At 44.9% G+C, this 15,492-nt stretch overlaps 1 protein-coding gene across 3 annotated transcripts in view; it reads left to right on the forward strand.

The window, feature by feature from the left end:
- wdr90 (WD repeat domain 90) overlaps nt 1-15,492 on the forward strand; it is a 102,729-nt gene that overhangs the window by 42,086 nt on the left and 45,151 nt on the right. For all 3 annotated transcript variants that reach the window (XM_072481776.1, XM_072481775.1, XM_072481777.1), the window contains exons 17-22: nt 93-254; nt 2,425-2,552; nt 5,806-5,922; nt 10,158-10,393; nt 10,850-10,989; nt 11,272-11,402. In XM_072481776.1, the coding sequence (XP_072337877.1) occupies nt 93-254; nt 2,425-2,552; nt 5,806-5,922; nt 10,158-10,393; nt 10,850-10,989; nt 11,272-11,402 (914 nt within the window). The remainder of the gene's footprint in view (nt 1-92; nt 255-2,424; nt 2,553-5,805; nt 5,923-10,157; nt 10,394-10,849; nt 10,990-11,271; nt 11,403-15,492) is intronic.

Genomic DNA, 15,492 nt, shown 5'->3' on the forward strand with positions numbered 1-15,492 from the left:
TGCTCTTGATCCCATTCAGTTTCTTATTCCAAGTGTGATGGCAACTTGTGTGACGATGTGATTGTACAGTGATTGGCTTGTTTATCTGACAGGATGGTGTCGTGTGGAAGAGATAATATTCGCCTGTGGCGTGTGCGGAATGGGGCACTGCGGTCTTGCCCAGTAAATCTGGGTGAATATCATTGTTTGGAATTTACAGATGTAGCGTTTGAAGAAGGGCAGCTGGCTGACAAAGATCCTGCTGACCGAATGCTGTAAGGGCAAAAGCGAACAAAAAAAAAGTTTGATAAGATCAGTTACATGTCATCTAACCTATGCGGTGCTTTGAACTATTTTGATTAGCCTTCCAGTATATGTTACATATTATGTTTCCTTTAAAGGACTTTAAAACACATTTATTTACACAGAGTGAATATATGACCTATCCAGTTACCTAACCATGTATCAAAGACTCAGCTTTAAAGAACGTTCTGGTTAATCGTCAAGCAGTTAATTGTTAAGGCATGACCTGCATCATGTTGAGATTTTTATTGACTTCAATGCGCTCCCTAAAAGTTAATAGAATAGAATCCCTACAGTGTAGAAGGAGGCCATTCGACCCATCGAGTCTGCACCGATCTTTGAAAAGACCACCCTACCTAGGTCCAATCCTCCGTCCTTTCTTGCACCCCACCCTAAAGGGCAATTCTTTTTTTAGCATGGCCAATCCACCTAACCTGCACTTCTTTGGACTGTGGGAGGAAACCCACACAGACACGAGGAGAACGTGCACACTCCACACAGACAGTCACCTGAGATTGGAATCGAACCCACGTCCCTGGTGCTGTGAGGCAGCAGTGCTTGCCACCGTGCCACCCAATATTTCAAACAAATTTGAGGGTTTGCCATTCTTAAAACTGCATTTGTAGATTAAAGTATTTAAAAGATGCACAGAATGGTGTGAGGCTAATGGTTGAACTGAACATTCTACACGGAATAAGGATAGAAGCTGAAATAAACACAGCTGCGTTCTGATGGTCACAGCAATTTAGAAACAAGATTAAGATTCTTGGGACGGCACGGTGGCGCAATGGTTAGCACTGCTGCCTCACGGCGCCGAGCACCCGGATTCAATCCTGGCCGTGTGGAGTTTACACATTCTCCCCGTGTCTGCGTGGGTCTCACCCCCACAATCCAAAGATGTGCAGGGTAGGTGGATTGGCCACGCTAAAATTGTCCCATAATTTGAATATTTAAAAAAAACATGCTTATGTTTACTCTGTTACAGAAATATACCGAGGTTATATTTAAGTTTTGGAACAGAAGTAGTTTTGGAACAGAAGTAATGGGGTAGATGTCTGTCATCTTCACCTTGGTGGAAAGCTGCTGGAGCCAATACCCTGCCTTTTAAAAGAACGTGTTTTGATATTTATTTTGTGATTTTCAGTGGAATCAAGTACACATAGCTGATTTTCTCCATCAGATTACCGCCCGAGGGTGAAGACGACAATCTATCCCAGACACAACTTGTTTAATTTAAAGTTTTGTGATTTCAACTTGGAGGTTGTTGAAATTTTGAATTTAAAAAAAAAAAAAAAAAAAAAATTTAGGGTACCCAATTCTTTTTTTCCAATTAATGGGCAATTTAGCATGGCCAATTCGCCTACCTGGCATATCTTTTTGGGTTGTGGTGGTGAGACCCACGCAGACATAGGAAGAATGTGCGAAATCCACACGGATAGTGACCCGGGGCTGGGATCGAGCCCTTCGCCGTGAGGCAGCAGTGTTAGCCACTGTGCTGCGACTGATCTTTTCAAATTATAAATTAATTTAATCGCAATTACTTTCATGCTCATCCAGAATACATTGGCAATCATGTATTTTCAACTGTTGATAAATTTGCTTGTTTGGTGACTCTGCTAAGGCCGTCAGCAATTCTTGTTTTGGTGTCAGCCATGGCTCAGTTGTGAACTGTTTCCCCTCTTCAAGGTTGTGTGTTCGCGTCCCAATGCAAAGACTTCTTTTGGATGAGACATTACACCAAGCCCCGTCTACCCTGTCAAGTGGACATGAAAGTGCGTGCTCAAATTGATTGTCACATTTCCTACATAACAAAATGCCGACTGCAAAATGAGTTGGAACACACTGCGGGCTGTTTAGCACAGGGCTAAAGAGCTGGCTTTGAAAGCAGACCAAGGCAGGCCAGCAGCACGGTTCAATTCCCGTACCAGCCTCCCCGAACAGGCGCCGGAATGTGGCGACTATGGGCTTTTCACAGTAACTTCATTTGAAGCCTACTTGTGACAATAAGCGATTTTCATTTCATTTCATGGAAGGTCCTTTAAAAATGCAACTATTTTGTTTTTCATTAATTACGTTGGGAAATTAGATATGGTAACCAATCTGCATAAAATGTGCATTTATTTCTATTGTGCATAATTGCAGCTTTGCATGCAGTAAAAGTGGGCACATCATCGAAATCGATTATAAAAATGTTGTGATTAAGAATGCACGTCGCTTGTTTCCCTCGCAGCAAAAGCATGCACACCAGCGGGAAATAACGTTCAATTCAGGTAAGCAGCAACATTTCTGTGCAAACTTAATTTTTCTGCAGTTTTCTGTGTAAAACTACAACAAAATGAAACTTCACAAAATAAATGTGAATTGTTGCATTGTAATTATTGGAAAATTAGTCCATTGTAGCAGTGTAGCTGTGTTCTGTACTGAAATTGTCACTTCCACTGTGCAATCCCTGAAGAATTAAAATGTGTTTTGATTGTTCGTGGCAGAGTGATGGGCGAGAGATTTGATTTCTGTCTCTCCAATTAAGAAGAGTTGGTGATTCCTATTATTAAGAGGACGGAATTATGATGATGGGCTAAAAGGGACTGAAATTTCCCTGTTTGAAAGGAGGTGAAATTGAAGGAACCTCAAAGGCTTTGAGCAGAAGAAATGAATATGGAGCACCATTTAAAATTAAATCTTACTGCATGAAAAGGAAATGTAGGAATAAATCCTAGACCAGATGTCCCACGTTTTTGGTGCAATCAGTTAGGGACCTTTTGTTTAAAGTAGACAAAGTTGGGATTCAAGATACTTGCTAAGAGAGTAAAGCCACAAGATTTCCACCGGTTTTTGACAAATAAAAATAAACTTTACTATACAGGGTCAGAAAGATAAAACAATTTACACTGTCTGTCTTATAATCCAGTATTCAGGGTTAATGTGAGATACATGAGAATTAACAGGCAAACGGGTCGAACACACCATATTGCAAAATCAATGCTGATATGACCAAACCAGATTCACAGACATCAGTCAACCAATCCCATTGAAACTCATGTCTGTCTCACAGGGGATTCCAGTCTTCACTTTCAAAGATCTTGCCTTGGAATTCTCCAAAGGTCGCTCTAACATGGACGGCCTCCGCCCACTTTGCAGGATTTCAATCTCTCCTCCCGAGACTGTTACCCTGGATTCCCAAGTCTGCATTCCAGCACTAACTCCCAAGCACAGCTTCAGCTCTTTGGCCGCGCCAAGCATCACACCACTACTTCAAAGGGGTACCTTTTTGCCCCAATAACCCGCAGCACAGAATCACCAACCTTCTGCTTTTTTCATTCTCCAGGGCTTCTTCTGAGCCCTAGTCTGCTGATCACAGCCATTTTGCTGCTGGGAGCCTGTATCTTTGCTCCTCTTTCTTTCTTATCTGGGGCCTCTCCTATGGACCTCTGTCTGGAACTCTTGATTATAGTGCATGACTTCGGGTCACATGACCCAATTTTGGCAGCATTTTCTTAGAAATGATGGGTTTGTGTGTGTCAGAAACCTAACTGACCTGCATTACAAGTTCCAAGCTTACCTTGTCGAAAGTGGAGGCCGGGAACTACAACTGCCAGCACACTCAAAATCGCTGGATCACATGTATTGCCCACTCTGACTTGCGTATACGCAAACCCCCTGAGGTGTGCTGGGAGTTGTAGTCCGTGGCCCCTACTTTCTGAAAGAGCCATCTCACCTCGGCCCCATCCTCTCCCTATCCCCGGAACCTTTCGACATTTAGGGCAATTTAGCACGACTAATCCACCTAACCTGCACATCTTTGGACTGTGGGAGGAAACCGGAGCACCGGAGGAAACCCACGCAGACATGAGAACGTGCAAACTCCACGCAGTCACCTGAGACTAGAATTGAACCCGGGTCCCTGGTGCTGTGAGGCAGCAGTGTGCCACCGTGCCGCTTTATTATTTTAAATCCATGATGATTTTAGAGTTGCTTTATTGTTCTAAAACCAGTGAATACCTGGCACATCTTTGCTGTAAACATGAAATAATCCTGAATCTACAGAGAAAGTAGAAAACCTTGCCAGAGAAAAACACCTCAAGCCTAGAAGGAAGAAGTACTGAAACAAAAGCTTGAACTCCAGAAAAACATGAATTAGAAGTCAGCCCAGTGCATCAAAGATACTTTATTTTTATTATTTTCATTAGCACTTAATCACCCTTTCCCCTGGGGTGTGTGGAGAGGGGGGTAGGGAAAGAGGTATCAGATGGTCAGTTTCATTTTTCTGTCAGCTTAATTATACTGAATGAAAGGTTACTTGTGTTAGTTACAAACCGGGTGACTGCAGTTTATTGGGCTTCAGGATTTTTAACAACATCAAATTTTATTTGTGTCGCAACTCCGGGTCAAGTGGAGCTGGAATTGACCGCGCACTGCCTAGGATTTGGTTACATTTACAGGGGACGTCAGTGTCGTTGGCTAGGCCTGCACTTGTTGCCTATACCTAGTTGCCCTTGAGAAGGTGGTGGTGAGCCGCCGCCTTGAACCGCTGCACTCCCTTCGATGTAGTACACCCACTGTGCTGTTAGGGAGAGAATTCCAGGATTTTGACCCCGCGACTGACTGGAAGGATTGATGATTGTAATGTACCATAAAGTTCAGCAGGTGGTGCTCTGCTGCACTTAATATCTTTAAGTGGATGGGGCATGATTGCATTAATCTGCCCAAGATGATTATCTGTGTGCCACCGATATGATGTAAAATTTAAAATAAAATCTCAGACTTTCTGTGTAAAGCTTCAGAAAGTAAGTTAAAATCTTATGGTCTGGAAAGTGGGATGTACAGGTTACATATCAATACACAAGATGTAATGCGTTTTCTGTTTGTTCTAGATCTGTTCTGCGAATGTCCTCTCTTGTAATTAAAAATGCATATTTCGGGCAGCACGGTGGCACAGTGATAGCAGTGCTGCCTACGGCGCTGAGGACCCGGGTTCGAATCCCAGCCCTGGGTCACTGTCCGTGTGGAGTTTGCACATTCTCCCCGTGTTTGCGTGGGTTTCACCCCCACAACCCAAAAGATGAGCAGGGTAGGTGGATTGGCCATGCTAAATTGCCCCTTAATTGGAAATAAAAATAATTGGGTACTCTAAATTTATTTTTTTTAATGCATATTTCAGAAATATTTCAGTACAATGTGCATTTAATTATGAATTTCTCGTTTGATAATTTGTGACTCATTCCCTGTATGGTATTGTATTCTGTAGAATAGTTGGTGCTCCACATAGCCTCAGCCTCTTTTGTAAGCCTCACGTGGATTAGACCTGACAGAATGGGCTTTCCATTTCCACAGAAAAACTATGAAACTTAGAACATGTCCTTCCTTTGCTGCTTAATTATGCATTGTAGCAACACACAGACACGAGTTTGAATGGTGCAAAAAGGAGTTAGGAGGAAGCATACATCTGTCTCACGTTTGTAACTCTTATGTTTTTATAATCTTTCAGACATGTAGAATTGATGTGCTTTTTTTTTTAAATTCCAGGTGCTGGCATTGCCATCAATAGTATCAGTGTTTCTGCTGCTTTCTGTGCCACAGGATCCGATGATGGTTACTTGCGTCTCTGGCCTTTGGATTTCTCCACTGTCTTTCTTGAAGCAGGTGACTTCCTATTGCTACTTCATCCAGTAGGTTGGCTGTGGTTCTGTACACGTAATTATAAATGCACATTGATTTGTCAAGTTCAGTCTTTCCTCCCCACCATCTCTTCCTCTGCATGGCTCCCTGACTTGGAACAGTCAGGCGATTTGCTTCCAGGCCTCTGCTTAGCCAGTCATAGGACAAGCTTTGAGAGTTCCAAAGTTTAGATTGCACGATATAAACTGGCCTGTGTAGGTTCTTCGTGGTTGAAGGGAATGTTTGCCTAATTGATGAGAGAACTGATATGGGGCAAGTTCTATCGGAAGGCGTTAGCTGGAGGCTGAAAATGAGAGCATTTGTAACGTGGACGCCAAATTGTTGGCAAAGGTACTGGCATCGAGGATAGAGGACTGTGTCCCGGGGGTGGTGCACGAAGACCAGACAGGGTTCGTAAAAGGGAGACAACTGAATGTTAACGTGCGACGACTATTAGGGGTGATAATGATGCCCCCAGTGGAGGGGGAGGCAGAGATAGTGGCGGCAATGGACGCAGAGAAGGCATTTGATAGGGTGGAGTGGGAGTATTTATGGGAAGTGTTAAGGAGGTTTGGGTTTGGGAATGGGTTTATTAGCTGGGTTAGACTTCTTTATGGGGCTCCAACGGCAAGCGTAGTTACAGGTCGACATAGATCGGAGTATTTCCGACTATATAGGGGAACAAGACAGGGATGCCCGCTGTCTCAATTGTTGTTCGCTTTGGCAATTGAACCTCTGGCCATGGCGTTGAGAGACTCCAGGAAATGGAGAGGGGTGATTAGAGGGGGAGAAGAACACCGAGTCTCGTTATACGCGGATGACCCATTGTTATACGTGTCGGACCCAGCGGGGGGGGATGATAGAGATTATGCGAATTTTGAAGGGGTTCGGGGATTTCTCGGGGTATAGGCTAAACATGGGGAAGAGTGAATTATTTGTGATACATCCAGGGGACCAGAGTAGAGAGATAGAAGGCTTGCCTCTAAGGAAAGTGGAAAGAAACTTCCGATACCTGGGGATTCAGATCGCTAGGAGCTGGGGAACCTTGCACAGACTTAATCTGACACGGTTGGTAGAACAAATGGAGGAGGACTTCAAGAGGTGGGACATGCAGCCTCTATCGCTGGCGGGCAGGGTGCAAGCAATTAAGATGATGGTCCTCCCGAGGTTCTTATTTGTATTTCAATGTCTCCCTATACTAATCTCCAAGACCTTTTTTAATAAAATAGACAGGAGCATCACGAGCTTCGTGTGGGCAGGGAAAGTTCCGAGAGTAAGGAGGGGGTTCCTTCAGCGTAGTAGGGACAGAGGAGGATTGGCACTACCGAACTTGGGCGATTACTATTGGGCCGCCAATGTGGCAATGATACGTAAATGGATGATGGAGGGTGAGGGAGCGGCGTGGAAAAGACTGGAGAGAAAGTCCTGTAAAGGGACGAGTTTAGAGGCGCTGGTGACGGCGCCGCTACCGATCTCACCTAAAAGGTTTACCACGAACCCGGTGGTGGCGGCAACATTGAATATCTGGGGACAGTGGAGGCGACAGAGAGGGGTGCGGGGAGCCCTGGTGGGGTCCCCAATCAGGAACAACCATAGGTTCGCCCCAGGAAGAATGGATGGAGGATTTCAGAGCTGGTACCAGTTGGGAATTAGGAGGGTGGGAGATTTATTTATAGATGGGACTTTTGCGAGCTTGGGAGCATTGGAGGAAAAGTATAAGTTGCCCCGGGGAAATTTCTTGAGGTATATGCAGGTGAGGGCATTTACTAGACAACAGGTGAGGGAATTTCCGTTGCTCCCGACACAGGGGATACAGGACAGGGTGCTTTCAGGGGTGTGGGTCGGAGAGGGCAAGGTGTCAGAGATTTACCGAGAGAAGAGGGGGAGGAGTCGGTGGGCGAACTAAAAGGAAAGTGGGAAGAAGAACTAGGGGAGGAGATAGAGGAGGGTATGTGGGCTGATGCCCTAAGCAGGGTAAATTCCTCTTCCTCATTCGCCAGGCTTAGCCTGATTCAATTTAAGGTGCTACATAGAGCACACATAACGGGGGCAAGATTGAGCAGGTTCTTTGGAGTGGAGGACAAATGTGGGAGGTGTGGCGGGAGCCCGGCAAACCACGCACATATGTTTTGGGCGTGCCCGGCACTGGAAGGGTATTGGAAGGGAGTGATTTCGCGGGTGGTGAAGGCCCGGGTCAAACCAGGCTGGGGGTTAGCTTTATTTGGAGTTGCGGAAGAGCCGGGAGTGCAGGAGGCGAAAGAGGCCGACGTTGTGGCCTTTGCGTCCCTAGTAGCCCGGCGCAGGATCCTACTCATGTGGAAAGAGGCGAAACCCCCCCGGACTGGAGGCCTGGGTAAATGATATGGCGGGGTTCATTAAACTGGAGCAGATAAAGTTTGCCCTGAGAGGATCGGCTCAAGGGTTCACCAGGCGGTGGCAGCCATTTCTCGACTACCTAGGGGAACGTTAGAGGGAAGACAGATGACCAGCAGCAGCAACCCAGGGGGAGGGGGGGGGGTTAGTTTAGTTTAGGTCAAAGATAAAGGGGTTTTGTTACTTGTGTATTGTTAAAAATTTCTGTATTGTTATTGTTGCGTTTGCTTTGTAAGAGGGGAAAAATTGTTGTTTGGGAAAAAAATTTCAATAAAACATATTTTAAAAAAAAAAAATGAGAGCATTTGCATGTATTCGTAGCTGATAAGTTCTTTTGCAGAACGACCAGAAACTGCTGTTGGCACTCTGCCTTTTTTGGAACCAGAGTTGAATTGGGTTTCATGAGTGTCCATGTTACAATGAGTGGGATGGTTGCAATGCACTCTCAACTTTTGTCACTTTGTATTGCTTAGTATGCCATTCGGAAGGTGCTCCCAAGATCTGATTTTACCTGGGCAGGATTGAAGCTCATGATTGTCAGTTGTCATAATGATCAAGTCATGACTATCCTCCTTGATGAGAAATAAATAAATGGGTTTTCCACTCCAAGGTGACTTTGTGAATCTTGGAAGTTCAGAATGTCTTAACAATCAAGTACCTGAATAAGGTAGTTCTGCATACCTCAACGCCTGTTTGAATTCTCTAATGGAACAGGGACAGTAAATCCATCACTTGAGGGTGGAAATTTTGGCTCTGTTGCAGAGAATTCTATGTGCCAATGTTTTATAGCCTAGTTCCATCTTAAAAATGAGTCTAGTATAAGAATTGGCAAGTCATGTTGCAGCTGTTTGAGTATAAGAATTGGCAAGTCATGTTGCAGCTGTATAGAACCTTAGTTAGGCCACACTTGGAGTATAGTGTTCAATTCTGGTCGCCACACTACCAGAAGGATGTGGAGGCTTTAGAGAGGGTGCAGAAGAGATTTACCAGAATGTTGCCTGGTATGGAGGGCATAAGCTATGAGGAGCGATTGAATAAACTCGGTTTGTTCTCACTGGAACGAAGGAGGTTGAGGGGCGACCTGATAGAGGTATACAAAATTATGAGGGGCATAGACAGAGTGGATAGTCAGAGGCTTTTCCCCAGGGTAGAGGGGTCAATTACTAGGGGGCATAGGTTTAAGGTGAGAGGGGCAAAGTTTAGAGTAGATGTACGAGGCAAGTTTTTTACGCAGAGGGTAGTGGGTGCCTGGAACTCACTACCGGAGGAGGTAGTGGAGGCAGGGACGATAGGGACATTTAAGGGGCATCTTGACAAATATATGAATAGGATGGGAATAGAAGGATACGGACCCAGGAAGTGTAGAAGATTGTAGTTTAGTCGGGCAGTATGGTCGGCACGGGCTTGGAGGGCCGAAGGGCCTGTTCCTGTGCTGTACATTTCTTTGTTCTTTGTTCTTTGTAGTGCTTTGTACTTTGGCTGTGCAGTTTTACCCTCCGTGAGACCCCTGTGCACACTTGGCGATTTCTAAATCTTGGGTCCACCAACTTGTACCATAGTTCTCTGTACTTGGGTAAGTGTGAACTGTTTCTTAGACTAATGTCATATCGAATAAATTACCCAAAAACCTGGGAATCCTTCTTCTGGTCGAAAAGGAAACCAGTATGAAAATTGGCTTCTGATATATTTTGTTCTTGACATTGGCAGTTAAATGTCTTTCGCTCCCTTAAAAGAAAAAGCACCACTGCATTGCTTTTAAAAAAAAGTAAGTTGGAAATTTCAGTATGGCATAAATTTATTCCTAAATGGCTGGTCAGACAGACTTGAACTCCTTTATCTATCTGTAGAACACGAAGGTGGTGTCAGCTTTGTAAGCATTGACCCTAAGGGACTGAGAGTGCTAGCAGCAACCACGACTGGTAACCTAGGATACCTGGATATACCGAGCAGAGGTTATACTACACTAATGAGGTCACATACAAACAGAATTCTGGCTATCTCAGTCGACGGAATAAGGAGGCATCTTGTTACTGTATCTGAAGACTGCACCATTCGTGTGTGGGACCTAGATTCTATGCAACAGGTGTGTATGGTCAGGTTGGAAGGTGAAGAATTTTATCTTGTAAAAGTATTGAGTGGCTGTCGTCTTTATTTGGAGTGTTTCCTTTGGGGGAAAATGACCTACTTTTTCTAAAATAACATTACTTTTACTTGTAACTTTTTTTAGGTTGCAAATATACTAAAATATGAAATGGGCCTTTCGCCTAAATTGATTGCAATTCCCTTACATAGCTGCGTGATCGCGAAATAGTATAATTACTGTTGTCTGTTACTCTTTCTTTCTTCCACTCTAAAGTAAAATTTACTCTCAACCGCTTGCAAAAAAAAAAGGTTGTACTCTTAGTGATTTTGTGTTGCTCTGCATCTTCATGTTTCTTATTTGTATAGAATAGGATTTGTTTAACTTCAAATGAATATGTTTATTTACAGGTCATATGAATGTAGTTGCTTTTTAACCGAATACATGTTTTTCTAATAGTTATATGACTTTGTGAGTGCTGAAGAGACTCCGTGTGCTGTGACGTTTCACCCTACACAGCAGATTTTTGCATGTGGATTCAGCAGTGGAGTAGTGAGAATTTTTAATGTTGGGAATTCCAGTCTCCTGACTGAGCAGAGGTGAGTGCTCAATTCTATAGCGGTACGTTTTTAAGAACTTTTTTAAATTTCAAAACTTATTTCGTACAATCCAGCGGCGAAACCTATTTGCAGAATTTTCTGTGGCGTGGATGAATCGACAAGGGAATCGAGGGTTAAGGGAAGTGGAGTTGAGGCCACAATCTGATCAGCCATGGTCTTAAAAAAGGGTTGAGGGGACTACCCTACTACTCCTAATTGTGTTCTTGTGAGTGAGGTTTCAGTCTCCGGTTTTTGCTCATATTTCATGTGTGTGGTTCCCAGGCAGCACAGAGGAGAGGTGATTGGACTTGTGTTTTCCCCCAATGGAGAATATATGTACAGTGCTGGATCTCTGGGGTCATTGGCTCTGTACAATGCAGCTGAGGACGATCACCATGTCATCAGGATCTTGGGTAAGTTACACGGTTTAGATTGAGTTTTAGTCCAGGTGATAAGCACTTGCAGCACATTCCAGTGGCCAATGTCTAAATTGCAAGTTGTTGTGGGATGTTTGTGAGAAGAGGTTTGGAGGGAAGCCTCGGAAAAGGTTGAATGGATATGGATTTCACAGGTAACTGAGTGCAATGTGAAACCAAAATGGCTGCTATCCCATAACTGCACCCAGTTATATTCTTACAATGAATATATGAACAAGGAGCAGGATGAGGCCTTTTGAGCCTACTCTTTTTAAAAAAAAAAAAAAAATGTTTTTTTAATTTAAAACAAATTTGTAACATTTCAGAGAGATCACAGGGCCTATGCTCACAGGGCCTATGCAAAGGGCCTTAGCATAGTGAAAACAAACAGTGGGAAAGAATAAACATGTTAACAAAACATTTCCCCTATCAACTCTGTTTGCCATGCCCCACGTGTTCAACCAAACTAACGTGGCTCTAACCCCCCCCCCCCCTTCGGGTGCTGCTGCTATCAGTTTCCTGCGGCGCTCCCTGAGAGTCTGCAGCGACTCTCTCCCTCAGGGGATCCCTCGACACCCCCCCCCCCCCCCCTTTGCCCCTTAAGTCTCCTCTGCTCCCCTTCCCGTCTGCCCCCCCTAACCTCCCTCAGGGGATCCCTCGACACCCCTCCCTTGCCCCTTAAGTCTCCTCTGCTCCCCTTCCCATCTGCTCCCCCTAACCTCCCCACCCCCCCCCGAGGCCTGACCTGCCAGGCCAGCCCCTTGCCTGGCCCTAGCCCGCCCCTCATCCTACTCTCCCTGGTGCCTCCGACCTACACTAGCTAAGCTGACCCCTGCCCTTGGCACCTGTCTGTCTCCTACCCGAGCACTCGGGTCCTCCCCTCACACACCAAGGACCCATTAACCTGATCGTATCTCCCTGTGCTCTTCCATGTCCCCATACCAGCCCCTAGCCCATCCCCCTCTCCAAGGCCCCGATCTCCCGCCAAAAGGTACCAAGCGCGGGACCCCCTTTGCAGGGCCCGGCCCCTATCTTGAGCCTACTCTACCATTTAATAAGATCATGATTGATCTGAAAGTAACCTCAAATCTGCATCCTGCCTTCTCCCGATAAGCTATCGCCCTCTTGCCTACAAAGGACCTACCGCCTCTGCCTTAAAAATATCTAAAGACTTTGCTTCTACTGCCTTTTCAGCAAGATTTCCAAAGGTCGCGTGCCAGGGATCCAGGTTCATTCTGGCCTCGGGTGACTGTCTGTGTGGAGTCTGCACATTTTCCCCGTGTCTATGTGGGTTTCCTCCGGGTGCTCCAGTTTCACCCCACAGTCCAAAGATGTGCAGGTTAGGTGGATTGGCCATGCTAAACTTCCCCTTAGTGTCCAAAAGGTTAGGTGATGTTACGCGGAGAGGGTGGGGCGTGGGCCCAGGTAGGAAGCTCTTTCGGAGGGTTAGTGCAGACTTGATGGGCCGAATGGCCTCCTCCTGCACTGTAGGGAGTCTGTGACACTCTGAGAGAGAAAGATTTCCCTAATCTCAGTTTTAACTGGGCAACCTCTTATTTTTAAACAGTGCCCCCTGGTTCTAGATTCTCCCACTAAAAGCAACGCCCTCTCTGTTATATTACGTTTTGTAATATCTTGTTACTCATTTGCTTACTGCCAGAATGGTCGTATGCTTGATGTTCAGTAACACTCAAAGTCTTCAAATAAAGCAAATATTGAGCAATGATTATGAATTAATTAAGAGTTTGTTCACTCTTCAATAACTATAACTGTAGATTAGATTAATATGATTAAATATATATAATGATTAACTACACTACACTAAGCTATCCCCCTCTAACTCTGTTCACTCGTCACTCCTAACAAGAAGAGGCAGGAACTCTGAATTTACCTTTTTTATATATTTCTATATATATAATCAGGTGCTGCCATCTAGTGGTTATCTAGCACTTTCTTATGGATGTTAACCCCTTACATGCATTCAGATGTACAGATCTCTACATCAATCCTGTCAAGACCCATCAGGATCTTGTATGCTCCAATCAAGTCAGCTCTTTTCCTTCAAAACTCCAGCAAACCTAGACTAGCCAGAAACGATAATGAAATGAAAATCGCTTATTGTCACAAGTAGGCTTCAAATGAAGTTACTGTGAAAAGTCCCTAGTCGCCACATTCCGGCGCCTGTTCGGGGAGGCTGGTACGGGAATCGAACCGTGCTGCTGGCCTGCCTTGGTCTGCTTTCAAAGCCAGCGATTTAGCCCTGTGCTTAGTAATCACATGGAAAAGTGTGGGTTGATTAGGTCGACCTGGTGTTTGTGGAATCACTTGCATCTGCTCGTCGCTTACTGCTTATGCTGTTGGCTCACAAGTAATCCTGTGTTGTATGTTCACCGGATTGGCACCTCATTTTAGTTATGCCTGATGCTACTCCTGGCATGTCCTCCTGCACTCTTCATGAACCATGGTTAATTCTCTGGCTTCGTGGTAATGGTAGAATGGGAGATATGCTAGGCAATGAGATTATAGATGATGGTTGAGTACAATTCTGCTGCTGATGGCGCAAAACGCCTCATGGTTGCCCAGCCTTGAGTTGCTAGATCTGTCTGAAAATTATATCATTTAGAATGATGGTAGTGCCACACAACACAATGGAGGGCACGTTCAATGTGAAGATGGGATTTCCTCTCCAGAAGGACAGTGTGGTGGTCACTTCCATAGATACTGTCATGGACAGATCCATCTGTGGCAAGCAGGCAGGTTGGCGAAGATGAATATGTTTTTCCTTCTTGTTGGTTCCCTCACCATCTGTAGCAGACCCAGTCTTGCAGCTACATCCCTTAGGACTTGGCTAGTTCAGTCTGTGGTGCTGCCGAAATACTCTTGGTGATGGACATTAAAATCTCCCACTCAGAGTGCATTCTGCGCCCTTGCCACCCTCAGTGCTTCCTCCAAGTCGTGTTCAACATGGAGAAGTACTGATTCACCAGCAGAGTTGGGGGTGGTAATCAGCAGGGGGTTCCTTGTCAATGTTTGACCTGATGCCATGAGACTTGGTCCAGAGCTGATGTTGAAGACCCTCAGGGCAATGCCCACCAGCTGTATGACGCTGTCCCGCCACCTCTGCTGTGTTTGCCCTGCCAGTGAGAGAGGACGTATCCAGGGATGGTGGTGGTCATGTCCGGGACATTATCTGTAAGATATCATTGGGCTTTAAATAGGCTTAAACAAAGTTAGAGATTGATGGGATGAAAACTAAAAATGTTAATCTTCTAAAACAGACAAAACAAATTTTCTTTTGGCACTTTGGCCGTAAAGCATTGAAACACTAACTACATTATAATAGTGTAAACACTCCAAAAGCACGTCATTGGCTGTAAAGCACTTTGGAATGTCCAGGAGCTTTCAAACATGCAATGTTCTTTCTTTATTGCCTGGATGCACTGTTACCTCTGGAGTCCTCCAAGGATCTATGCTTGGCCCTGTGCCATTTTATAACTGCATGCTGTCCATTGGCAACATCATCTGAAAACATATCAGGTTCCTTATGTACACTCCACTACCCATCTCTACTGCATTAGCACCTCCGTCAACCTTGCCACTGTTTATGATTTGTCACACTACCTGTCCAGAATCAAGCCCTAGACATTTCCTCTAAGTATTGGGAAGACTGAAACCATTGTCTTCAGACTTACCACAAACCGTTCCCGGTCGTGGACTCCATTCCCCTGTCTGTCTGAGACCAAACCAAGCTATTAGCAGCTGTGGCACGCTGTTTGAGATGAGCCTCTGACCATGCTCTATTACCAAGACAACCTATTTTCACCTCCGTCTCTGCCCCTGTCTCAGCTCATCTGCTACTGAAACCCTGCATCTCTCCCTTTTTTTTTCAATCTAGATTTGAATATTCCAATGTTCCCCCGGCCATCCTTGTATTTTCCTGATCCAGAGCCTCTGCCTCTGTTCCAATTCACGCAAAAAGTCCCATTCAACTATCACCCTTTTGATTTTAAAATTCTCAAGTCCACCTCAAAGTTTTGCCCCTTCTTATCATTATCTTTTCCAGCTCTAAAACCCTCTGGAATCTCTG

This window comes from Scyliorhinus torazame, chromosome 17 (genome assembly GCF_047496885.1).
Source record: "Scyliorhinus torazame isolate Kashiwa2021f chromosome 17, sScyTor2.1, whole genome shotgun sequence".
Classification (NCBI taxonomy): domain Eukaryota; kingdom Metazoa; phylum Chordata; class Chondrichthyes; order Carcharhiniformes; family Scyliorhinidae; genus Scyliorhinus; species Scyliorhinus torazame.